The 26,388-nt window shown below is 37.0% G+C and overlaps 1 protein-coding gene across 16 annotated transcripts in view; it reads left to right on the forward strand.

Annotated features, from left to right (window-relative positions):
- Positions 1–26,388, forward strand: part of BPTF (bromodomain PHD finger transcription factor) — a 153,344-nt gene that overhangs the window by 90,389 nt on the left and 36,567 nt on the right. For 9 of the 16 annotated variants that reach the window (XM_049114587.1, XM_035720657.2, XM_035720660.2 and 6 more), the window contains 12 exons: positions 2,202–2,331; positions 3,271–3,409; positions 6,389–6,568; positions 7,652–9,947; positions 14,203–14,327; positions 15,330–15,458; positions 18,227–18,377; positions 18,732–18,855; positions 21,356–21,602; positions 21,959–22,120; positions 22,338–22,489; positions 23,383–23,491. In XM_049114587.1, the coding sequence (XP_048970544.1) occupies positions 2,202–2,331; positions 3,271–3,409; positions 6,389–6,568; positions 7,652–9,947; positions 14,203–14,327; positions 15,330–15,458; positions 18,227–18,377; positions 18,732–18,855; positions 21,356–21,602; positions 21,959–22,120; positions 22,338–22,489; positions 23,383–23,491 (3,944 nt within the window). The remainder of the gene's footprint in view (positions 1–2,201; positions 2,332–3,270; positions 3,410–6,388; positions 6,569–7,651; positions 9,948–14,202; positions 14,328–15,329; positions 15,459–18,226; positions 18,378–18,731; positions 18,856–21,355; positions 21,603–21,958; positions 22,121–22,337; positions 22,490–23,382; positions 23,492–26,388) is intronic. The other 7 variants (XM_035720663.2, XM_025436708.3, XM_035720671.2 and 4 more) reach the window with 3 other exon arrangements.

Below are 26,388 nucleotides of genomic sequence, written 5' to 3' on the forward strand. Positions count from 1 at the left end.
GGGAAAGGGTGGCTTTATAATTGATGGCGGCATGAAGTACAATTCTGAAGAGCTTTATGGCTTTACTTGTCAGCATTTTACTTGTCAGTGCAAGAACTTCTGGACTTAGCTACCCCACCCCTGGGAGTACTGGGGGTACTCTACAAGTTTACTAAGAAAGACACAAAGCATTTTTTCTTATAGCTTTGTAACAGCAAAACAAGTACAAGACCCTGGGCACCATGGAGATTGGGAGTGGAGCTGAGGCTTGGTGCCTACTCCTGGTCACATTCTCCGTTGAACCATGGAGGTGTGGAAGAAATACCTGCCACCCAATGTGCCTGCCAGTATGGAGTGGCAGCTGGAAGCTGCACAATACCAGCACCATGGGGTTTCCTTCCTGGGGCATCTAGGCTGCCAGCAGTAGCCAAGGTTTCTGCCTATCCAAATGGAATTGCATTCCTTCAGAACTCACCTTTTTTGCTTTCAAAACATAAAGATTGTCTTGGTGGCAGTGAAAACAATAGAACTTTCTCTGGAGTAGCTAACATCATAGATTAACTATAGTACTACCTCACTGGCCTGATATCCTCAGCAAAGTGAAGCCCTTGTACTTGGTGGTGACAATGTTTGTTTCCCATGTGAACACCAAGAGCACAGACTGAGCTCTCAGCCCAGTTGTGTTCTGCCCCGGTGGCCTCCCTGCACAGGGCTCCGTTCCTGGCCATTGTCAGCAAAGATTGCTCAGTTGCTGTGTCAGACCTGAACTTTTGGATACTTTCAAAACTTAGCCCACAAAAGCTCTGTTGAAAAATACTACTTGATCCTGGCTCAGTGTAGTGGGTTGAAGGTATCAGGTTATCCACCACGCTGTGCCTACAGAGCATGCCCCACTCCCTTGGTCCCAAGAGTAGTAGCCAGTTGATGATACTTGAATAAGTTCATCCTCGGTGAGAATCTGCTCCTTTTCCCCTCCTCCCGTCAATTGTGAGAGAATGAAGAATGTTTTCTATAGTAGTGGTTGTGCAGCTAATAGGCATTGAGCTCTCAGCCTGGGCAAGACTGGATTCTAGGGTCTATATCATAGGACACAAAGCTTTCTTCAAAGTGGAGATAAATAGGGAGTTTTTAGTGGGAGGATAGAGATAAAAAGAATTAAATCCCTTTTCACATCTTTCCAGAACCACCTCCTCCCCTAAGTTGACAAAAGATCTCTCTTTTTTTTTTTTTTTTTTTTTTCCACATGGCTTTACATGCAAGATTGGCTACATCTGGGTAGGGTGTGATAGAGCAATTTTTTAACACTACAGCTCTTAGACTCCTCTCTTCATAGGTTTTGATCAGTGTCCTTGTTTATGGCAAATACTCCCATTCACAAAAATCCAGTCTAATCATCTTTTTTTTTTTAATTTTTAATTTTTAATTTTTCAGTCTAATCATCTTAATGTAGAGCCCCACCACAGGCCTGCCTGTCTCCTTACTGCTGGGTGCAATGATACATTTTACATCCTGAAAAAGAGTGTAGCCTGTGCCCTGTGTTTAATAACTGGTGCTAATCAGTGTGGGTCCTTCTTTCGTAGCCCTTCCCCTCACCCAGGAGTGGGAGCCTCATGGGTCCTTTTCTCTATGGATGTAGAAAGCCTGAATTCTACATTTAGTGGACCCTGTAATGACTTTAAAACCCCCAATGCTAGATAGAATTAGAAATATGGTTAAAATAAAAGATTTTGGATTTCTTGGTCTTTTTGGCGAGAAGGAAATAATGTACTGTTTAATAGGGAACTGGTTAAGTAAATTATAGTATGTCCGTGCAGTGGGGTACATTAACTATTTAAAAAAGATCTGTATCTTCCGGTATGGAAAGATCTTCTAGTGTAGTAATTCATTGAATACATGCTATGTAGTTGTGATTGTAATGTAGTATCTGTTTTGTGTAAATAGGATGTTGGTGTATAGATAGTTTTAGGAATAAGCCATAAGGGAATGTATTTCTTAAAAGGACACATAGAGGAAGGATGGCATGTTTTTGCTTTTTTCTACTGTTTGATTTTTCCTGTTATAGAATTGTACATCTAGTTATTTTTTGATTGGGGTTGTCTGGGTCGTGGGATTATAGCTAACCAGCCTTTGATTCTGTCCTCCTGATTTTCAGTACTGTATTATTATCTTCTTTATTTTTCAAAGTTAAATGCAGTTCTGTCTTTCCATTCATATATTTTTAGGTTACACAGGATGACATCAATTGAAAGAGAAGAGAAGGAGAAAGTCAAGAAAAAAGAGAAAAAACAAGAAGAGGAAGAAACAATGCAACAAGCTACATGGGTAAAATATACATTTCCAGTTAAACATCAGGTAATTCTTATTAGTCTTTTAAAATAGTGTTAACCATTTCTGAGACTTGTGTTCTCCAACTTTGAATACTTAAATTTTGTTTTACTTTGACATAATTTTTTCTTTAATGTAGTTAGAACAAAGTAAATCTTTCTGGCAATTTTGTAAGCATAGGTTTATCTTACTAGAATATAGGTGAGCTGTTAGACTAATTTGTTGAAATTATTAGAAAACTGTAAAATTGTGTTACATTTTTTGTATTAGAAAAGGGGATAGTTCACCTTGGAAAAACACGGGTTTGAACTGCATGGGTCTACTTACACATAGATTTTTTCCAATATAGGACAGTACTGTATTTTCCTTCCTTATGATTTTCTTTTTCTTTTGTTTAAAGATTTATTTATTTTAGAGAAGGATGGGGGTGGAGGGGCTGAGAGAGTCTTAAGCAGACTCTTCTCTCAGCATGGAGCCCAACAGTGGGGCTCAATCTCACGACCCTGAGATCATGACCTGAACAGGAACTAAGAGTCAGATGCTTAACTGACTGTACCACCCAAGCACCTGCTTCCTTATGATTTTCTTAATAACATTTTCTTCTCGCTAGCCTCCTCTATTGTAAAGAATGCAATATATAAATATGTATAGCATACAAAATCTGTGTTAATCGACTGTTTATGTTATTGGTAAGACTTTGGCCAACAGTAGGCTATTGGGAGTTAAATTTGGAGGGAATTAAAAGTTACACATGGATTTTTGACTACGTGGGGAGGAGTCAACAAACCCCCATGTTCAAGGGTCAGCTGTGTTCAGTTTTTCATAAATCTTTGATTCCTCTTGAAAATAAAATTGACTGGTAAACTTATTTGCCTATTTTTCTTGTTTGGTAAAAATGTATAAAACCACATGTGCTTTATAAGCATTCTCATTCTTGTTTAATCAGAATGTTTTCATTTATACCAGGTTTGGAAACAAAAAGGAGAGGAATACAGAGTAACAGGATATGGTGGTTGGAGCTGGATTAGTAAAACTCATGTTTATAGGTTTGTTCCTAAGTTGCCAGGCAATACTAATGTGAATTACAGAAAATCATTAGAAGGAAGTAAGTAATTGAAGTTATTTTTTCTATATCATAATTTCTGATTTTGTACTATTTCTTATAAATTTGTAGTGCATTGACCATATTTTTGGATAAAAGTATTTTTCTGGAATTTTTAATAGAACATGCAAAACTACCAATGTAGCTTATTTATTAATAAGAAGCTCAAATACTTTAAATTACTTTTTTTTTCAGGATATTTATAACTAGGATTTCAATTAAAGAAAGATGATAGAATAGAACTTCCTAAAAAAAAGAAAAAGAAAAAAGGCCTCAGCACCTAATTGTTTTTCTAAAATCTTAAATTCAGTATTACTTGACTTCCTAAGGAACCACCTATCTGGTAATCTTGATGTTGTAGCACATTACAAAACCAGAAAGGAGGTGATAGAGACTTCTGTAAACACTTCCACATAAATGAGGGAGATATTAACTCCATTTGTGCTACTCGCTAACAACTAATATATTTAGAGTCACAGAATTCTAGAGGGGAACTGCCCTATTAAGACACCATCTGTTTTGAAACTCACATTCCATGAGTAGATTATTTCATGAAGATGTGAAGTTATGTACAGTTCACACAGATAGAACTCTGGAATCTGTCTCCTCGCTCCCACTGTCCTTTTTTGCACTCTACATTGCCATCACTTTTTTGTTACCTGGTTATTTTCAAAAGCAGTTCTGCTCACTGTGCAGTGTAATTTGCTAACGTATGGTGTGATGTGTTCTTTCCTATGAAGTCTACGCTATAGTGAGTACTGTGTACATACCTAGCTAACTAATTTGGCTTCTTCGTGAATGGTTCTGCTGAATCCTGGACTGGTTGAGATATTTGAAATTATTGATGTGATAAAGTTATCATTTTGGATTACCTTTTTAATGGAAAAATACTTATTATTTCATAACTGTCACTGGAATTTATAGGGACTAGGAATGTCTTGCACATAATAGATGCTCAGTGAATTGTTCTATTTGCCAACTAGAACTATTCAATATTAAATTTTATTATTGTGATCTGATTATATTCAAGCCAAATGTCCACTATAATAAATTCTAAAAGATTAACATTTTTTATTGCCATTTTGTTGCTCCAGCTACCCACATAGCACATAGAATTATAGAGAGCTTTTGTTTAATTATATCTGACTTATTTTGTCTTGTGTAATAAAATCCAGATTATCAATAAGCAAAATATTTAGGTTTTTGCAGATTTATCTCATATCCACTTTCCTTAGCATACTGTTTCTATTGTCCAAATTCTGGGCCTTTATCCAGTCAGGTACCAAGTTGGTCTTACAACATCTTTTGAGCCCTTTTCCTCTCCAGTGGTAGCAATGCATGTGTTAGTATAGAATAAGAATTACAGTGAAGGCATTAGTATTAGTAACCACCAGTTTATAATCTCAGAACTATTGGTCCCTATAATAATGGTTAACCTAATCTGATCATATGACAGAGGCACAGATGTGCTGGAGAAAACAAATGCGTTTCAGGGAACCTTGACTTAGCATCAGAAGACTAGAGTGTTCAGCTTGTTTGACTGCGTCACTTATTTCTAACCTCCATTCTAACTCAGACTGAATGCCTTAGCTTATTAGTTTACAAGTGTCAATAAAGGTACTGATGTGCAAGATTAACAAAGGATATTAATTGTCTTTATGTCTAGAAGATCTTTAATGGAGAAGACATCCCAAGTATTTTATAATTGTCTATTTTAAGCATCTGGGTTCTTAAAACTTTTAGGTGGAACTACTATTATATAAAGCTCTTTTTGAGAAACTTGAAATCATTGAAAAAATATTGCCCAGTTGTTCTGAAATAACTAAAGAAGCATTGAATAAGGAGAGTATCAGTTTACTTTTTGTCCTTTTGTTACTTGTGGGGTCCAGACACATCCTATCACTGTTTTCTATGATTCGTTTCTTCTCTCCCCAGTATCCTACTGTCTTGACAGATACCAAGTTTTTTGCACTCTTTTCCCTTCCCTCAGCTAGATCTTTCTGGAAGGAGTCATTTGTTTAAATAAGTAGGTACACATTGCTAAGTCCTTGGAATATTTGGGATCAAGTGAAGAGAATAATAAAAGGTAGAAAATGCCTGTAAGGCCCAAGAAAATTCACCTGGACAATAGTTCTGTATCATGGGCTTGATTTTTTTTTTTTTTTTACCTTACGGAAAATTTGAAACTACACGAAAGTAAAAAAGCACCATCTTTCTGTCATTCTCCTATTAGTTGTAATAATCTACTTTTTTTCTGGAGTTTTTTTCCCCCCCTATGTATTTAGAGCAAATTCCAGAAATTATGTTATCTACCAGTTCAGCATATATCTCTGATTGGAGTGGTTATTCCATAAATTATGCCATTACCATTCAACGCACTAACAATATTTAACATGTCCATCTTGAGATTCTCAGTTACTATTCTAGTTACCCCAGTTGTGCCAGAGATGCCCTTTTAATGTTGGTAGTAAATCAGGTCCAGACAAGGCCAAACATTGCATTTGGTTATTTCTCTGAAGTCTCTTTTAATCTATGATAAATACAGTGATTCCCTACCCAGAAAAAAAAAAGTATACAAACAAACCTTTGTAATTAATTTCACTGGCTCTTAGATAGCCTTGAAGTCTATCCATGGACTCTGGGTGAAAAATACTTAAGTATTTATTTTCCTAATATGGTTCTTTAATATAAAGTATATTAGAAACACTGATGTAGACTTTGTGGAGTCATTGAGCAGCTGAAATAGTGTCATATATGAAAGATCCTGAAGTACATCTAAAATGTGCTCATTCCTCTTATGCTTTAGGTCAGTTGAGCATGTTAGGAAAGTATATACTATCTTCAGGTTTTATATTTTTTTAATAGAAAACAGTATAGATTGCTAGAAATATAATTTCCACTGAACTAGATTTGTTAAAGCAGATTGCTAATGTTCAGAATACCTATAATTATATATATATACACACACTCAATTCTTTTTAGCCAAAAATAATGTGGATGAAAATATGGATGAATCAGATAGACGAAAAAGTCCACGGAGTCCAAAAAAAATAAAAACAGAGCCTGATTCTGAGAAAGGCGAGGTAAAAGATTCAGATGCTGCAAAAGGGGCAGACCAAAGTGAAATGGACGTTTCCAAGATTACTGAGAAGAAGGACCAAGGTAAGGAGAGTCCGGTGTGGAGGGCAGCCTGGGGGTGATAAGATTGTAATGGATCTGGTTCGCACAGCAGGAGAGGTACTGCCTTTATGTTTCTTTAATAGCAGCTTTATTGAATCACAGCTCATTTACTATATAACTAACCCATTTAGAATGTACAGTGGTTTTTAGTACTTCACAGAGCTGTTCAGCTGTCACCACAGTCCATTTTAGAACATTTTCACCACCCCAAAAATAAACTTCATACTCCTTAGTACCCAGTTTCTAATCCTCCCTAAATCCCCCCAGCCTACTAGTCTACTTACTGTCTCTATGGATTGGCCCTATTTTGGATATTCTGTATGAATGGAATCACATAATACATGGTCTTTTGTGACTTGGTGTAATGTTTTCAAGATTCACCCATGTTATAGCATATGTCAGCATTTTATCATTCCTTTTTAGTTCTGAATAATAGTCCATTGTATGGACGTGCCACATTTTGTTTATCCATTCATCAATTGATGGACTTTTGGGTTGTTTCTACTTTTTGGCTATTATGAATACTGATAAGGACATCCTTGTACAGGTTCTTATGTAGACATACGTTTTCATCCCTCTTGGGTAAAGACCTAGTAGTGGAATCCTAGGTCATGAGCTAATAACTCTGTGTCCAGCCTTCTGAGGAACTTATACTGTCTTTTGTGAAAAGTCATTCTTTAAAAACTAGGTAAGCTAGATAATGTATAAGCCTTAAGATATTTTATGACTATGAAATATCTTACATAAAATTTTCCATGAAGGTACTGGAGTATGGGGTAACTGTCACATGCTAAGTAATTTTTCATTTAACATTCCAACTTCAGATACTAAGAATCAGAGTATTTAAATATTTACAAAATGTCTGTTTTTTAACCTTTTATAAAGTTTAGCCCTGTCCATTGACCTATCTTAATCATGTATCAGGAGCTTTCAAATATGTATATTTACACTGAAGCCCCGTGAGTGAAATGAAAATAAACATTGGTGGTTTTTAAAATAAAAATATTGTGAATTCCACATTTGAGACTAAAAGTTAGCACTTACATAAATGTGTTTGTTTCACAGATGTACAAGAAATTTTAGATTCTGACAATGAGAAACCCTTTAAGGAAGAACCAATGGAGATAGATGATGATGTGAAAACAGAGCCGCATATAAACTGTCAGGAAGGTTCTCAAGTAGATGTGGTCAATGTCAGTGAGGGCTTCCATCTAAGGACTAGTTATAAAAAGAAAATTAAATCATCCAAACTAGATGGACTTCTTGAAAGGAGAGTTAAACAGTTTACACTGGAAGAAAAACAGCGCCTTGAGAAAATGAAGTTGGAGGGTGGAATTAAGGGTATAGGGAAGACGTGTACAAGTTCTTTGAAAAGCCTTTCTGAATCATCAGTAATAACAAAAGCAAAAGAAGGGTGTCAAAGTGACTCGCTTAGACAAGAACAAAGCCCTAACACAAGTAATGGTAAAACTGAAGATGTGATTCGAGGATGTTCACAAAGCGATTCCTCAATTCTTAGAATCAATGATCCTGATCATACAACAAACAGACTTTATCCAAAAGAGCAAATGTTAGATGACATCTCCATTCAGAGCCCAGAGACAAACTGTCAGAAACAGAATTCTGTTGGAAATGACATAAATGAGAGTCTCTCTCAACCTACCAGTCAAGGCCAGGAACTTAATAAGGTTAAAACAAGAGGAAGTGACTTTCTCATTGATGACTCCAAACTAGCCAGTGCAGATGGAATTGGTACTTTGATCTATAAGAACAAAAAAACACTCATACAGGAGGATAATGACACCATTGTTTCTCCTTCCCAGAGCCCTTCACTTCCATCAGTACCTAAAAGTACTGATGATAGAGATCTCCCATCTCTGTCAAAAGCAGTAGACTTTGAAGGAAAACTAGGATGTATCTCTGAATATAACAGCACTTTGGAAAATAGTTCTGATACTATGTCTATTCAGGACAGCAGTGAAGAAGATATGATTGTTCAGAATAGCAATGAAAGTCTTTCTGAGCAATTTGTAACTCAAGAACAAGGTATTGAAGGCTTGGAACCATTGAAACGTGAGTTTGTTCCAGATAAGTCCACTAGCAACTATAAGAGACCACAGGGTAAGGTAACTGAAGCAAATGGTAGGAAGCCAAGTCAAGAACAGAAATTAGAGGAGAGATCAGTTAATAAATGTATTGATCAAATCAATCTAAAAAGTAGCACTGACAGAAAGAATAATGAAAATAGAGAGTCTGAAAAGAAAGGACAGAAAGCAAGTACTTATCAAATAAATGGAAAAGATAATAAACCCAAAACATATTTAAAAGGGGAATCCTTGAAAGAAATCTCTGCGAGTAAAGTAGCAAGTGGTGATCTTGAATCAAAGCTTAATAATATAAATAAAATAATTCCTGAAAATGATATTAAGTCATTGACTGTTAAAGAATCTGCTGTAAAGCCATTCATGAATGGCGATGTCATCATGGAAGATTTTAATGAAAAAAACAACTTGGAAACAAAATCACGTTTACTGAGATCTTCAGATGCTGCATGCGACTACCAAGATGGCCTAGACACCCTGCCATCAACCAAAGAGTCTGAGACCATGCCTCCACTGTCTTGTCCAGAAAACAGTTCAACAAATCAGGTAGAAGATATGGAAATTGAAACCTCAGAAGTTAAGAAAGTTACTCCCTCACCTATTACTTCTGGAGAGGAATCTAACCTCAGTAATGATTTCGTTGATGAAAATGGTCTGCCCACCAACAGAGATGAAAATATCAACGGAGAGTCTAAGAGAAAAACAGTTATCACAGAAGTCACCACCATGACATCCACGGTGGCCACAGAATCAAAAACTGTAATCAAAGTAGCAAAAGGGGATAAGCAGACTGTGGTCTCTTCCACAGAAAATTGTGCCAAGTCCACTGTCACAACCACCACTACAACAGTCACAAAGCTATCCACACCCTCCACAGGCAGCAGTGTGGACATCATCTCTGTGAAGGAGCAGAGCAAAACTGTGGTCACCACAACAGTGACAGATTCGCTGACCACTGCAGGGGGCACTCTAGTGACATCTATGACCGTGAGCAAAGAGTATTCCACAAGAGATAAAGTGAAACTCATGAAATTTTCAAGACCCAAGAAGACTCGTTCAGGTACAGCTCTGCCATCGTATAGAAAGTTTGTCACCAAGAGCAGCAAGAAGAGCATATTTGTTTTACCTAATGATGACTTAAAAAAGTTGGCCAGGAAAGGAGGAATCCGAGAAGTCCCTTATTTTAATTACAATGCAAAACCTGCCTTGGACATATGGCCTTATCCTTCTCCTAGACCAACCTTTGGTATCACTTGGAGGTATGTACTTTAAAATGTATTTGGGGAAGGGAGAAAGTCTTAAAAGCATTTTTGAGTAAGCATATCTCATTTTTTACAGAAAAAAAATGAGATAATAAGAGACAGGGAAGCAGAAATTTAATAAGCCAGGTTAGTAATGGAAATAAGATAACAGAGAATCTTGAATTTGGCTGGCTGGGAGGTACTCAAGTTTACTTAGGGTAAAACTTTAGGGGAAAATGTTAAGAGACTTGAAAAGATCTAAATCTTTAAAATGAAATTGAGTTTTACTTTCCTCAAGACAGAAGAAACATGTCAAATATAGTTGGTTTTGTGGTTTAACTTTCTGAGTTATTGCCATGTGTTTGCCTTGGGAATGAGAATAAGAGACTTGGATAGTCCACTTTCTGGAATGTTTGTATTTTATTTCTATTAGGTAATTCATAGAAACATAAGACATAGGAAACATGCCTGTGAATCACACCGAGTTCATCATAATGTGGAAATCTTCCTAAAATAATTTATTTGCATGATAAACATTTGTTTTGGAGTTCTCTGTTATTTATGTGAGGAGAGGTCTCTGAGATTCCTTAGAGATTTTTTAAAACCCAGAAATAGTCTTAATTTAAAATTTTCTGGGCATTAAGCTTTGGGGATGAGTCATAAGTACATAGTGTTGGCAGTTGTAAGATCATGTAGTTTCATTTTGGGAAAGGATCTTAGAAATTCTTATCTTTTATAGATGTGTAATAAGTTACCTCTGGCCACAGAGGGACAGAGTTAGGAATAGTGCCCAGTTTTCCTAAATCCCCAGTCCAGTACTGTATTCTGCTATATCACATTTCACATATCTGTCCTTGCTTTGTCCTTTTTCATGTCCTTGTCTTTTTATCTTTTCACCCTCACAACTCGAAAGGATGGAGGAACATAAACACTGAAAACATAAGAGTTCTGTGGGGCATGCTTGTGAGTCAGGAACAGTCTTGATGGCTGCTAGATTTTGATAGGAAGCTGCAGTTACTTCAAGTGACTGAACAGATTCCATTTCACTTTAAGCTTCGTTTCTGTGTGTCTTTACTATGGTTCCAGTTTTTTTTTTTTTTTTAAGTTAAAACCATGCCTTTTTTTTATTTCTTTTATATTATAATTAGCCAGTATTATAAAACAAAACAAAACAAAGTGTAAATGAGTACTCTCTCTAAAGGAGTTAACTTATTAATATGACCAGTCACAATTGGTTTGACCAAGGTTTTTATAACTCATTTTTTGATTTGAATTAAAATATCACTCCATTACACATTCAATAGAGACAGCTGAAAAGTACAATTTCTCTGCAGGGCCTGCAATGAAGGATTTGCAGAATCCTGCAGGGAATCAAGGAACTCTTCATTACAGTTCATGGATTTATAGGATTACTCTGCACTTTTCTGCTTTCTTCATTGAGAGCGGTCCCAAAGTGTATCCTTGACTGTCCTGCAGGTAACTTCTTTCCCACTGGAAAAGTTACTATGTACAAATACTTTAACTAAAATGACCTGGCAGTGGTGGAGGCCAACCTTTCTGCGCTTTCCTTTTCTGAAGTGGAAGGTAGGCTCAACTGGGAAGCACTTTTCTCTGAACCAGTTCCGATCAAGTGTTGCCCAGGGCCCTTTTCTGCACGGCTGGGTTTCAGGAGCCTTGAATTGTTATGTTTTAATATGCACTGTGGGCACAGTTGGTATCTGTTTAGTTAATTTCTCATTTTTTAATGGAAGGAGATACCTTCCTGTACATTTTAAACAGATATTGCTGTCAAATACGTGCTAACGTCTTAATCTGCTGAAGTTGAGGGAAACATAATCCCTTGTATCTAACAGGGGCATGGGTAAATAATGTAAAGTATTCTTGATTTAGAATGCATTTTTTAAAAGTGTATTGCTATAAAAACCATGCATGTGAAATGCATTTTTATATTCACACTTGAAAATAAAAAAATCTGTCTGATGCTTAGAGTAGAAGCTAAGAATGCCAGGAGGTGCATGTTTGATATTTATTAATTTAATGTTAAGGCTGAGCAGTAGTGAAAAGTGAAACTTGTCTTGTCAATCCATTAGGCCTCTCTTTTCCTCCACACTGTCCATTCCCTTACTTCCTTTTTCCTGGGCCCTGATTCTGTGTTTCATTATCACTTTGAACCAGTAGTTGTCTCACAGTGCTGGCCACATAATCCTCCTAAAAGCCAAATCTATCCTGTGAATGTTCTGACGGAGCAGAGCAAGCCTTCAAAGTGTGAACTACAACTGCAGGCCTGGGAGGAGGAGAGCGTCTGTCACCTGTGCACCATGTCTCTGAGAAGTATTTCCCTTTATAACTCATCCTATTCTGGATAAGTCTCAGAGGCCTAAATGCAGATTGCCTTTAACGCTCTTCTTTTATCCTTCCATTTGGTGCTGCACACTCTGCCTCTGCCCTCCTCTCTCATGGCAGCTTCGTCTCTTGCTGCGCTTCCACATCCCTGCCCTGCAGTCAGAGCATACCAGATGTGGTTTCTGGGAAGAGGTGTGTACTGTTGTACACTTTCCTTCTGAACATGTGTGTGCCCCTGGCTATTCCCACAATCTTTGTCCTCTGAGACTCTAGCAAAGCTCTGATCCCCATCCCAGAGCCAAGTCATGTGCTCCTCATGCTTCTCTGACAGCTCCTGAGGATATAAGAGCAGATTATAATTCATTTCCCTGCCTCCAGCTCCTTTCAGTTAGTCTGACACATATAGAAGGCACTCAAGTATTTTTTGAATGAATACATGAACAAATAGGCTTTTGGTGTATTCCCCACTTGGTGGTGTTTCCATTGCAAAACAAAGATGCATTGAAGTTGCTGTTCGGCTGTAGTGAGTGATCTGAGGAAGGGAGAGAATGAGAAACATTTCTCTTCCAAAATACATATCCATTTGGCATTCAGAGTTCCCTAGGCATTTCTATGGGGTGTGGTCTGAACATGACACATACTTTCCCCCTTCCTGGGACATCCCTGCACTAGATAACATTGACCCTCCCATTTAAGAACTGTACTCCAGGTCAGAGGATTCACAGGGCGACAGCACGACAAAGGAAATCTTGGTGTCACAGGTGGAGATGGGGATTTGAAAAGCAGCTGCAATTTTCTGGCTGGAGCATTCCCTTTCTCACATTGTTTATTTTCCCAGCTTAATGTTCAGAATAGAAAGCATTGCCTCTCAAATACAAATTGTCTTAAGGTTTACCTTCTACCTCTGTTAGGGGAGGAAATTATTTTAGTTTTATAGATTTTCTGTATATGTAAACAAGTGTGTTTATTTAAGTACGTGGAAATGTCAACAGTGTTTAATTATACAAAGATGACACTAATAGAGAATTGATACCCTAGGGTTTCTTTTTTTTTTTTTTTTTTTACCCTAGGGTTTCTTTACATTGTTTTATAGTTGGTTCTGTCTTGGGACATAATATTCATTAAGTTGTAAATTTGAGATGTATCTTTAATATTATTTTTAAAAGAATATCTAAAATGTTCAATAATTTTACACCTAATGCTTAGGAAAAAACTGAACAAAGAGATTCCTTTGTCTCCTGATCAGTAACTGATAGAGTATTGTCCTTTTTGTTACTCATTGTATTGTAAAATTCTAAAACTATATTAATGTGGTTAAAAGTGTTCATTAATAATAGCAGGTATTCATCATCCAATAGTTCATGTTTTACAGAGCCACCATTTGGATGCAAAATTTCTGTCCATTTGGAAAGGTCTTGTTGGATTTGCAGGGGGGTCTTTTTTTGTTTTGCATTTTGAGAAAATTTAAACAATTTGTTTTAGCTAAGTCAGTCAGTTAAGATTTTATCCTTTTTCTCAAAATTCTTTTATCATCTTTAGTAACACAATTATATCTCTATTATCTTTCATAATTTCTCTAACATATATCTTGGAATTAGGCTAAATGTATAAAATTAACATTAATTCTTGCCACGTCAGTATTAAAATGAAACATGCTCATTTTATAAATTTATGTGGCATTTGAAGTGACTACAAACCCTTTTTTAAGTTGTTAAATGCATGTTATGCCTAGGGGAAAAAGTTAAGTTATTAAGGGATGTATAATAGTCAAAGTGCTTACAGAATCGTATTATAATTATTAAAATAATAATGGAAGCAAGAAATAGGTCTTCAGTCTAATAATAGAATGCGTGTGTGTGTGTGTGTGTGTGTGTGTGTACACACATATGTACACAATACATATGTAGTTTTTCTTGGGTTTTTCATTCAGGTATAGACTTCAGACTGTAAAGTCCTTAGCTGGAGTGAGCCTTATGTTACGGTTACTGTGGGCAAGCCTGAGATGGGATGACATGGCAGCCAAGGCTCCTCCAGGAGGAGGGACTACACGGACAGGTAAGGGTTTTTTATTTGCTAGTTTAAGTTGAAAAGAATAGTTCACTAAATATTTCTGTTATTTATTAAAATATAATGCTTGTGTTTTAAAAATATAGCTTTGCTAATACAGCTTTGCTAAAGTTAGGCAGCACATGTTATAAAATCCTGGGGGTTGAGGGGGGCTCAAATTATAAGGTGAGTCACTTATATGTGAACAAGTCTGAATTTTTTTTTTTTTTCGAGTCTGAATTTTTAAAAGATCTTCATTGGAGCACCTGAGTGGCTCAGTTGGTTGAGTGTCTGACTTGATTTTGACTTACTGGTCAAAAGGGCATGATCTCAGGGTCACGCAATTGAGCCCCACATCAGGGCTCCGTGCTCAGTGCAGAGTCTACTTGAGATTCTCTCCCCACACCCCTGCACGCTCACTCCCTTGCACATGCATTTTCATTCTCTCTCTTTCTCTTTCTGTCTCTCACTTTTGCCTCCCCCAACCCCCCACCCAAAATAAATGAATCTTTACCAAAAAAGGGGAGGGTAACCTGGGTAGTTCAGTGGTTGAGCATCTGCCTTTGGCTCAGGTAGTGATCCCAGGGTCCTGAGATTGAATCCCACATCAGGCTCCCTGCAGGGAGTCTACTTCTCCCTCTACCTGTGTCTCGAGAGCCTCTCTCCGTGTCTTTTGTGAATAAATAAATAAAATCTTTATTATTGTATGGTATAGATCAGTTAAACTGAACCCTATGCTTGCTGCATCTCTCTTCTTTTATTATTTTGACTGTTTTGCCACCAGAAATTAAGCTGCCCCCAAACAGTGTTTTGCTCAGTTTAGAAATTTTCAGTGAGGAAGAAACTCAGTATTCTTGCACTCCAGCAATGGTCCTGAAATTATTAATTAATCAAATGTTTTTAAAAGTTTATTCCACATATGTCTCCTTTTTAAAGCACCAGATGTTGTACCTTTTTAGTCTCTGAATATTTTAGGTACTTATTAATACTGTGTGGATTAAATCACCATAGAAACATCTGAAACTGAAATCACAACAACAGAGATAATTAAGAGGCGAGATGTTGGTCCTTATGGCATTCGATCTGAATATTGTATCCGGAAAATCATTTGCCCCATTGGAGTTCCAGAAGCACCAAAAGGTAAGAAATAGAAAGAATTCTATTTTTTTGTTATTGACCTGTTAGCCATGTCTTTTACTGATTAAAATTTGAGGGGATGCCTGGGTGGCTCAGTGGTTTATTTAGCTCCTGCCTTCGGCCCAGAGCGTGATCCTGGAGTCCCGGGATCGAGTTCCGCATCAGGTTCCCTGCATGGAGCCTGTTTCTCTCTCTCTCTCTCTCTCTCTCTCTCTCTCTCTGTCTCTCACGAATAAATAAATAAAATATTTTTAAAAAATTAAAATTTGAGGGCTGCCCCGGTGGCGCAGCAGTTTAGCGCCGCCTGCAGCCTGGAGCGTGATCCTGGAGACCCAGGATCGAGTCCCGCATCAGGCTCCCTGCATGGATCCTGCTTCTCCCTCTGCCTGTGTCTCTGCCTCTCTCTCGCTCTGTGTCTTTCATGAATAAATAAATAAAATCTTTTTAAAAAATTAAAATTTGATTATAATCATTTCCTAATTCTTTTTTTTTAATTATTTTATTTATTTATTCATGAGAAACCGAGAGAGAGAGAGAGAGAGAGAGAGAGAGAGAGAGAGGCAGAGACACGTAGGCAGAGGAAAAAACAGGCTCCATGCAGGGAGCCCGCCGTGAGACTTGATCCCCAGGCTCCCGGATCACACCCTGGGCCGAAGGTGGCGCTAAACCGCTGAGCTACCTGGGCTGCCCTCATTTCCTAATTCTTTATTCCACTTTTGAAAAAGATGTCTTTTCAATACAATCTATTATATTTTTAAAAATGATATTTAAGCAATAAACATAACAAGATTTCATTAGACACAAATTGATACCTATAGGCATTTTGCCAAGCATAGGGAGGGTACAGAGAACTATAATCATACCTCTTACAAGGGTTCTAGGGGGCCTGGTCGGTTGAGCCTCCGACTTGGTTTCAGCTCGTCATGATTTCATGGGTTGTGGAATTGAGCCCCATGTCAGGCTCCTCACTCAGAGGGAAGTCTTCTTTCTTGAAAGATTCTCTCCTTCTGCCCCTCCACCTGCTCATGCTCTTGTGCATACTCTCTCTCTCAAAATAAATACATAAGTCTTAAATAATAATACCTCTTATAATTAAGATGTAGAGCAGTGATTGACACCAGACCATCAGCTCCAAGAGGGCAACTACCAAGTCTGTCTAGTTTGTTGTAGTCCTAACACCTGCTGCTGAAATCTGACACATAAGTGGTCCCTGAACATTTGTTGATTCAAGGGTTAAAACTGTTGTGAAATACTTCAGTTCTCAGGGTAGAAATAATCTAAGAGGCATAAAGAGTGATTCAGGAAACGTTTATAGAGCAACCAAATGATAAGCATGGGACAGCAAGTACATGGAAGAATGAGATTCAACCAAAGAAGAGGTTATAATATTATAATTCTATAACATGAGAATCTCAAAACTGTTAATGCTAAAAGGAGTTCAGTGAGGTGACCAGATTCAAGAGACATAAATAGATTAAAATCAATAATTTAATTTCACATATGCAATAAAAACATTTAAGATAAAAACCTGTTACAAAATGGGTAAAGAGATTACTCTCCTTAGAAATATACTATTTAATAATAAAAATAATTGTCCCCCAATGTATAAATTTAAATTTTGATATTTGATTGAATTAATTAAAAAGTTCAGGACACCTTGGGTGGCTCAGTGGTTGAGCATTTGCCTTTGGCTCAGGGCATGATTCTACAGTCCCAGGATCCAGCCCCGCATTGGGCTCCCCAAAGAGAGCCTGCTTCTTCCTCTGCCTATGTCTCTGCCTTTATCTGTGTGTCTCTCATGAATAAATAAATCTTAAAAAAAAAAATTCAAAAGTTCATCTTGGAGAATAAATGAGAGTAGCTTTTTTAAAAAGAACTTTAATAAAGTGTAGCCATCCTAGCAGATGGTGAAAATTAGCATAATTTAAAACAGTGTTGTGGAACTGAGACATCTCAGTTGATGAGCAGAGAAACAGATGAACAGGTGGTTTCTGACCAGTCTTCATTATTGACCCCAGAGCTTTCAAACAACCAGTTTTCTTGGGTCACTTTTCTTTGCCTCCTAATACTTTGGATAACCCAGGTCCTACTTGCTGTTTCTGTTTTCTTTGGCTGCTTCATTGTTCCCTGAATGAATGGGACAGTTCAGTGCTTGCCTTTCCCTACTTTTTATTTTTAAATCTTACCATTAGATTTTACTGTACTTGTTCAGATCCGTTTTTTACGTGAGCAATTTTAAAGTCCTCCGTTCTCATTGCGATGGAAAATACACATTGCCAGAGTTGTATATGCCAGGGTCACCCAGCCTGACTTGTGGTAGGAACATAGTATGCTTCTTGAAGGATGTGTATCCATGTCAGGGTCTGAAGTATATATAGGTGGTAGTCAAGTGAAGGGGATGGAGGCTAGAAATAGTGTTACAGGCAGATGGAACAAACTGTGTGTAAAGACCCCTAGGCCTTTTATATCAGGGGCCAAAAAACCTGGCCCATGAGCTTTGACCCACCATTTGCTTTTGTTAATAAAGTTTGATGGGAACACAGCCATACATACTCACCTATGTATTGTTTCTGGCTTTTTTCATGATACAAAGGTGCAGTTGAATAGTTGTAACAGAGCCCATCTGGCCCGCGTAGTGTAAGGTATTTACCATCTGGCTCTTTAAGAGAAAGTTTGGCAACTCCTGTTTTTCATGATGTAAGAAGAGATTCTAGAAGTACTGTAATTTTAGAAGCTATATTGCTTAAAATATTCTGATTTCTTTTCTAAAGAAACACCTACACCTCAGAGGAAAGGCCTTCGATCAAGTGCATTGCGGCCAAAGAGACCAGAAACGCCCAAGCAAACTGGCCCTGTTATTATCGAGACTTGGGTAGCAGAAGAAGAGTTGGAATTGTGGGAGATCAGGGCGTTTGCTGAAAGGTAAGAAAATGGTTAACATGTAATCAGATATTTGGAGCTTTTACCATTTCAGAATTACAGAATTACCACATTAATTTATTCAGGATATCCAAGTTAATTTTGCTTCAACTTTTGATTTTTAAGTGCAAGCTACAGATCATTTGTTAAAAGTCCTTTTTCTAATTTCAATGTGTTCTATCCATTTGTCAGTTTCTAATTACCTTAAATTTAACGTTTATTTTAAATTGAACTGATTTCATAATATTTAAGTCAACCAGATTTTGCTTAATATTTCATACCAAAAAAAATAATTTGTACCAGATGCCTAATAGTGTAGTGTCTGATAAAGTTCTTCTTTTGTTTTTCCTTCTGCAGAGTGGAGAAAGAAAAGGCACAAGCAGTTGAGCAACAGGCTAAGGTTAGTGAACAGAAGAAGGCAGAGGACTTCAAGGCCCAAATGGAGGCTCACCTCAGACAGCAGCGCTTGGCTGTCCAGCAGGTGGGGGAGTTGGTACTAGTCCCACCTGGCAGTGAATTGACATTGTTAGTCAAATTCATGCACACCAAAAGCACAATAGTGGTATATTATTGTGCATGCACAATGGTATATTCATGTGGTTTTATTTATTATCTCTAGAATTCAATGGGTAAGTTTTTGTTGTTACTGAAGTATAGTTGACACACAATGTTACATTAGCTTGAGGTGTTGGTGAGTAATTTGCAAATTCCAGTCTGTACCATCTCTGTTTGGCTATGAAAAAGCAAGTTGTACTAAAACTCTATGAGTTGTTATAATTGAGGATCATAAAGCTACTGATGGTTTCTTTGCATTTCCACGCTATACATAATGTACTCTATGTGCCTGAATATTAGGGGCCCACATAAAGGATGATTACCCCTATTTTCTCTTGAGAAAATACCATAAAACTTTTTAGCCACCTTAATATGTAAACTTTTAGGGTGTAGGTGAAATTGATAAAGGTCTATTTACAATATCATTAACTTAGTTACCCATAGTATTTAAAAACTACATATCAACCAAATATAAATTACTTATTATATCAACCAAAGTATTCATTTCAAACTACTTTTTTCCTTTCACATTTTATAAAACATTTTTTTAAAGATTTTATTTATTTATTCATGAGAGACACACACAGAGAGAAAGAGAAGCAGAGACACAGGCAGAAGGAGAAGCAGGCTCCATGCAGGGAGCCCGACATGGGACTAGATCCCCAGGCTCCAGGATCACACCCTGGGCTGAAGGTGGCGCTAAACCGCTGAGCCACCTGGCCTGTCCTTTATAAAACATTCTTTTAAATTTTTATACATCAAAAAAAAAATTTTTTTAAAAATAAATTTTTATACATCTTTAATAAATAAATAAATTTTTATACATCTTTTACATCAGATTACTATAGGTTAATGTCTTCCCTTATATCAAAGTTTGCGATAACTTTTGGATTTTTTTCATGTCTATCTGTCCATTCATAGAAAAACTAGCTTAATGGTTTTTTCGTTTTATGGATGTGTTTTGTCATCTCTCTAGTGAAACCTAATGTTTTACTTTTTAAAATTTATTTTAGGGATGCCTGGGTGGCTCAGCGGTTTGAGCGCCCGCCTTCTGCCCAGGGCGTGATCCTGAAGTCCTAGGATCGAGTCCCACATCGGGCTCCCTGCGTGGAGCCTGCTTCTCCCTTTGCCTGTGTCTCTGCCTCTCTCTCTGTGTCTCTCATGAATAAATAAAATCTTTAAAAAATAAATAAATAAAATAAAATTTATTTTAAATGGTTATTTACAAATACAGTCAACCTTTCCAATTTTGAATGCATACCCTCAGGAAATAGCTACTAAATATATGTTCCATTCCTTTTTTTTTTTTTTTAACTGATTCAGTCAGATAACATCTCTAAGTATCCAAAACTAAACTTTTCTTCTGAGGAATGAGAGGCTATGTGAAGTATCTCACATTATATTCAGGTGTGTAGGATGTGTACAAAAGCAATTATATATGGATTGACCGTGATGTCACTGGTGAGCAGTTTCCAGTGGCAAGAGACAGTTCACCATTACAGTTTTATCTTAGTACACCTCTCAAACCCACGAATAACTAGCTCTGCCCAGGCCAGGTACACAATCTCTCTGAGTCTCAGTTTTGTCATCTGTAAGTTACAATACTAGCAACTGTATTGGGTTGGTCTGAGCAGTAAATAAGATGATGATAAAGTATTCACCACCAGATTTAAAATCAGTGCCGCCTCTTGTTCTTACACGTGGAAGCTTATATCGTCATGTTGGTAAGGTCCAGAAATGTTGGCAATTTATAATAAAAGATATACAAAGTGTCTTTAAAAACCCTATAGTCTGATCAGATTATACCTGTCTTCATAAAATAGTCTAAAATATTTTTTCTGTAAAAATGTTTGAACTGAGTAGTATAAGAAGTTTGGAAAAGATATTTCATTAATAATTTTCAGCTTGCTTGCTTACCTGTTTGTCAACTTGAATAGTGATTATTTAAGTATTGACATGGTTTTTTTATATTTTTTTTTTTTTTGGTTTTTTTATATTTGGATAAATTAATCTTGTAGTAAACAAAAACCTTTTACAGTTCCCATCATTTGCTCTATGCTCTAAATTCCACCACTGAGTAGCAAAGCATTCCTGTCTCCAGTAAGATCACCCATGTCTCTTTTATTTGCACTCTGAAACCTTGCACATTTGTACAGGCTGGAAAAATTTGGTTGTTCTTGGTTTTTAATGAAAGACTTATTACTTTGAATAAAATATATGTGATTTAGAGCCATAAAAATATTGCCTTCTCCAGGAAGTTAAATTTAAAGGCAAATTTATAAGGACATATTTTCGGGAATAAAATATTTTAGCAATTTGGTGCAGTTCTTTAGATTTGGAGAAATTGTGGCTGGACTAGTTGCAGAATGGTACTGTTTTTATTTAGAACTATTTTGGTTCATGTTTTCTCTCCCTAACTTTTCTAGAAACGATTGGAACAGCAGAAGCCTTCAGTAATTGCAGCTTCTACCACTTCCCCAACAAATAGTACAACTAGTACCATTTCTCCAGCACAGAAAGTTATGGTGGCCCCCATAAGTGGCTCAGTTACAACTGGAACGAAAATGGTACTCACCACTAAAGTTGGATCTCCAGCTACAGTAACATTCCAGCAAAATAAGAACTTCCATCAGACCTTTGCTACGTGGGTTAAGCAAGGCCAGTCAAATTCAGGTATACAACTGTTATTAAAGAAAAGATTACTTTCATTCGAGGAAAAGAAATTTCATTCCTTTAACCTACTGAAATGAAACATTTCTTTAGAAAATTGTTTTTCTTCTGCAACTAATTGAGCAAACGAACTGCAACAGTTGGTTTGTTACAAATAATAATCATAATTATTACATTAGCAAAACTCCTCTCACATTTTTTCACTTTCAACATTACATAGTTCACTTTGAGTGGAGAGGAATGTTTGTCTTAAAAATACAAAATGAGCCACATTTCATGCATTGGTGCCCTTCCTAGAAGTCACTACGTTGCTGGTTATTTTAAATCTAAAGCTTATTAAATGTCTTATACCCCATTAGCCACCAGCACAGCTGCCACATCTGCTACAACCATTGCCAGCACAGGTCAGACGTTCCAAATTACAGGCAATCCAGTCACTATGGCAGGAAAAGTAATTACCAAACTGCCACTTCCTGCAAACAGCAAGATTGTCGCTGTAAATGTGCCAGCAACACAAGGAGGTAAGGGAAATGTGAAGAGTTTTAATTCACATTTGCCAGATCATACTGTCGCCATTATTTTTCATTTCCTTTTCACTGATTTCAGTCCTCGGATCTCACATTCTATGTAGCCCACTATAAAACCCTACCACACGTAGTTTCTCCTCAGAAACCCAGCAACACCTGATACTTTTTATTAAAGGGGCAGTTGTCAATGACATCTTCATCTTTTTTTAAGGCGTTGTTCAAGTACAGCAGAAAGTCCTGGGTATCATTCCATCAAGTACAGGTACAAGTCAGCAGACCTTTACTTCATTCCAGCCCAGGACAGCAACAGTCACAATTAGACCCAATACATCAGGCTCTGGAGGAACCACAAGCAGTTCACAAGTAAGAGTTCTTTACATGTTTACTTTGTTTTTAAATGTTAACCACAGCAGGTTGACGTTTTTAGAATGGTCTCTTCCAGGATTAATCCAGCTTCTAATTTTCTTTTGCCTTTTAATCTGTGATAAAGTACTGATTTAAAAAAACTATTTCTAAGCATAAATCATATATGAAATGTTAATTTTTAACAGTTAATAGCATAGCATACTAGTATACGTTATGAATCATAATAAAAATGCTTTCTAGGGTTTTGTAAAGAAAATTCCTTCATATGAAACAAGGGGCAGCATCAGAGCCCCCAGGGAAACTTGCTGTGCAACCAAGAAATAGAATGAAAATAGAATCCATGGCATTCTAACTAGTTTATTATCAGCTGATAGGCACACCTATTTGATACATCATTTCTTTGCCTCTGGTATCATGGAAAAGACTTGAAAGTGTTCTGAACCAAACTATAAAACTGAAAATAATATGCTCTGTAGTCTGTCTTCTAAAACTATGAAAGAACATTTGGTTTCCAATCTTACTATTATAGTCTGTGGGTGACAGATATGTATTAGACATCAGGGAAAAACGGGACTCAGTATTTTCCTGTGAGCAGTCATGGTGGTTATAGAACACAGTTTCAGTGGGTCTTGTTCTAGTTCGTAAAGCTGTACTTAGTATCAGTGACAAGGAATTTCATATGATCTCATTTGAATTAAGTTTTCCCTCCTCAAAATACCATCTTTATTCTGATGCTTAATGTAATTTAAAATGTAATATCCAGAACCTTTGTCATTTCTGTAGACCTGTTTATCACTAGGAAATGTTTAAAGATCTTTGTTTTAAGTCCATCATCATGCTTTTAGTCTTTTAAAAACATTTTAATTCATTGTCCTTTGTGTCATTTATAGGTAATTACAGGGCCTCAGATCCGCCCTGGTATGACGGTGATTAGAACACCACTCCAACAGTCAACACTAGGAAAGGCAATTATTCGAACTCCTGTGATGGTACAGCCAGGTATTCATCCCTCCAGCATTTTCATTTTACATCTAAACAATCTGTCTAGGAAGTCTGTAATATTCTTTATTTGGCACTCTACATACTAAAAACCACCAATTTGAATGAGTACCTCAGAGCATACTAAATTTCTAATCCATTGTGGGATATATCCATGGGTATTATTTCATTTTTGGTGTTACGAATAGAAAAAAAAATAGATCCCAATATGCTTGATAAAAATGTTTTAAATGTCTCTACTAAATGGAGTATATATTAGTTCAAATCATTGGAATAAAGAGAATGAACAAAGACAGTAGTCTGTGGCAAAGACATAAAATCAAGGAAACGAAGCATTTAAAAAGAAGGCATAAAAAAAGATTACAAAGGCATTATCAGCCATTCATTAATGTGAATAGGTTAAAGTTCCCATATTAAAAATTGAATAGTGTACGGATGTTCCTGTGATTCAGTGGTTGAGCATCTGCCTTTGGCTAAGGGCATGATGGTGGCGTGGGGAGGGGAGGAGGAGATCGAATCCCAGTCTTGCATCAGGGCTCCCCACCGGGAGCCTGCCTCTGCCTCTGCCTCTGCCTATGTCTGTGCCTCTCTCTCTCTCTCTCTCTCTCTCTCTGTCTCATGAATAAATAAATAAAATCTTTAAAAATAGAAAAATAGGGGATCCCTGGGTGGCACAGCAGTTTAGTGCCTGCCTTTGGCCCAGGGCGCGATCCTGGAGACCCGGGATCGAATCCCACGTCGGACTCCTGGTGCATGGATCCTGCTTCTCCCTCTGCCTATGTCTCTGCCTCTCTCTCTCTCTCTCTCTCTGTGACTATCATAAATAAATAAAAATTTAAAAAAAATAGAAAAATAAAAGTTGAATAGTATAAAGATAGAACAAAAAAATCCAACTCTATATTAATGAGAAACATATCTAAAATTGAATTACCACAAAAGTAAATAATAGATAAGCAAAGATACATGAAAGAAAGGCCAAAAAAAGAAAGTAAGAAAGAAGGGAGATGGAGTGTGGGTGGGGAAGACAAGGATTATCCTACTAATATTGAACACAGTACAAGTCCATGATTTATTCATTGTTTTAAAGATGAAAACTTGCAATGAAGATGCAGTTTAAGATCTTTAGGAACCAAATAAGGGCACCTGCCTGGCTCAATTGGTAGAGCACACGACTCCTGGTCTTGGGGTTGTAGGTTCAAGCCCCACACTGTATGTAGAGATTACTTAAAACTAAAATATATATATATATTTAAAAAGAACCAATAAGATTTTATTGGAGTATTTAAAGCAAAAACTATTTGATATCAACGAGAGATTAACAGAAGCATAATAGACCAGAGCAGACTGTGTCAACTGATTAACCTTCAGGGATACACATTGGTTTTAAATATATATGGGCTGTTTGTTTAAAAAAAAAAAAAAAAAAAAAGTCATATAATGAATCATAGGTAAAACCTGATGAATTCCTTCCAAAAAGTAGAATGTGTATAGTCCACATTCTATGTAGTAAAGTTAGAAGTTAAGATTAAGCTATACTACTAGTTTATACTTGCTTGAAATTTTTTATTTTATTTATTATTTTTTTAAGATTTTATTTATTTATTTATCAGAGACACAGGCAGAGGGAGAAGCAGGCTCCATACAGGGAGCCCGATATGGGACTCGATCCTAGGACTCTAGGATCACGACCTGAGCCGAAGGCAGACATTCAATCACTGAGCCACCCAGGTGTCCCTGCTTGAAATTTTAAAATGTATATTCTCATAAGTAACTTTTGAGTTAAGGGAACATCAAACGCAAAGATTCAAGCAGATTATCAAGTAGCGACTAAGTCGTGCTGTCGAAGCTGGACTCAGAGGCAAATTTATTCAGTAAATATTTGAGCACCTACCTTAGGCAGTTGAAATACACTGGAGGAGAAAATTGACCAAAAACACACATGAAGTCTTAATCAATAGTTAGAAAAATATATAAAATAAACCTTAAAGAAAACAGGAGAATGTAAAATAAAAATACAAGTAATAATTAGAAAAGAGAAAAAGGCAGGCATCTGGCTGGATTGGTCAGGAGAGCATGCTATTCTTGATCTGGGGATTGAGAGTTCAAGCCACATGTTCAGTTTAGAGATTACTTAAAAATAAAATCTTGGGAGCACCTGGATGGCTCAGTGGTTGAGTGTCTCTGCCTTTTGGCTCAGGGCATGATCCCGGGGTCCTGAGATTGAGTCCCACATCATGTTCCCACAGGGAGCCTGCTTCTCACTGTACCTGTGTCTCTGCCTCTCTCTGTGTGTCTTCCATGAATAAATAAAGTAAAATAAAATAAATAAGTAAAATCTTTAAAAAAAAGAGAAAGAGAAAAGGAAAAAATTTTTTTTTAAAGATTTATTTATTTATTCATGAGAGACACAGATTGAGAGGAGAGGCAGAGACATAGGCAGAGGGAGAAGAGCAGGCTCCTCGCAGGGAGCCCGATGCGGAACTTGATCCCGGATCCGGGGATCACGACCTGAGCCAAAGGCAGGCACCCAACCGCTGAGCAACCCAGGCGTCCCAGAAAAGGAAAAATTATTAATCCATTCTTTTAGAAGTCTGATCTTTGAGAAATGGGAACAAAATGCTTGTTTACAGCATTAGTAATAAAAAAGTGCTATAAAAATAATGAACTTTTTTTTAAGATTTTATTTATTTTTGAGAGAGAGAGAACATGAGCAGAGGGAGTGATAGAGGGAGAGGGACAAGCATACTCCCCACTGTGTGGGGAGCCTGACTCAGGGCTAGATCCATGACCCTGAGATTATGACCTGAGCCAAAGTCAAATGCTAAACCACCTGAGAGCGACCTAGTCATCTCTAAAATGAATTTTTTTTTAATCAAAAGAAAATCATATATAGGAAT

The sequence above is a fragment of the Canis lupus genome, chromosome 9, assembly GCF_003254725.2.
Source record: "Canis lupus dingo isolate Sandy chromosome 9, ASM325472v2, whole genome shotgun sequence".
Classification (NCBI taxonomy): Eukaryota; Metazoa; Chordata; class Mammalia; order Carnivora; family Canidae; genus Canis; species Canis lupus.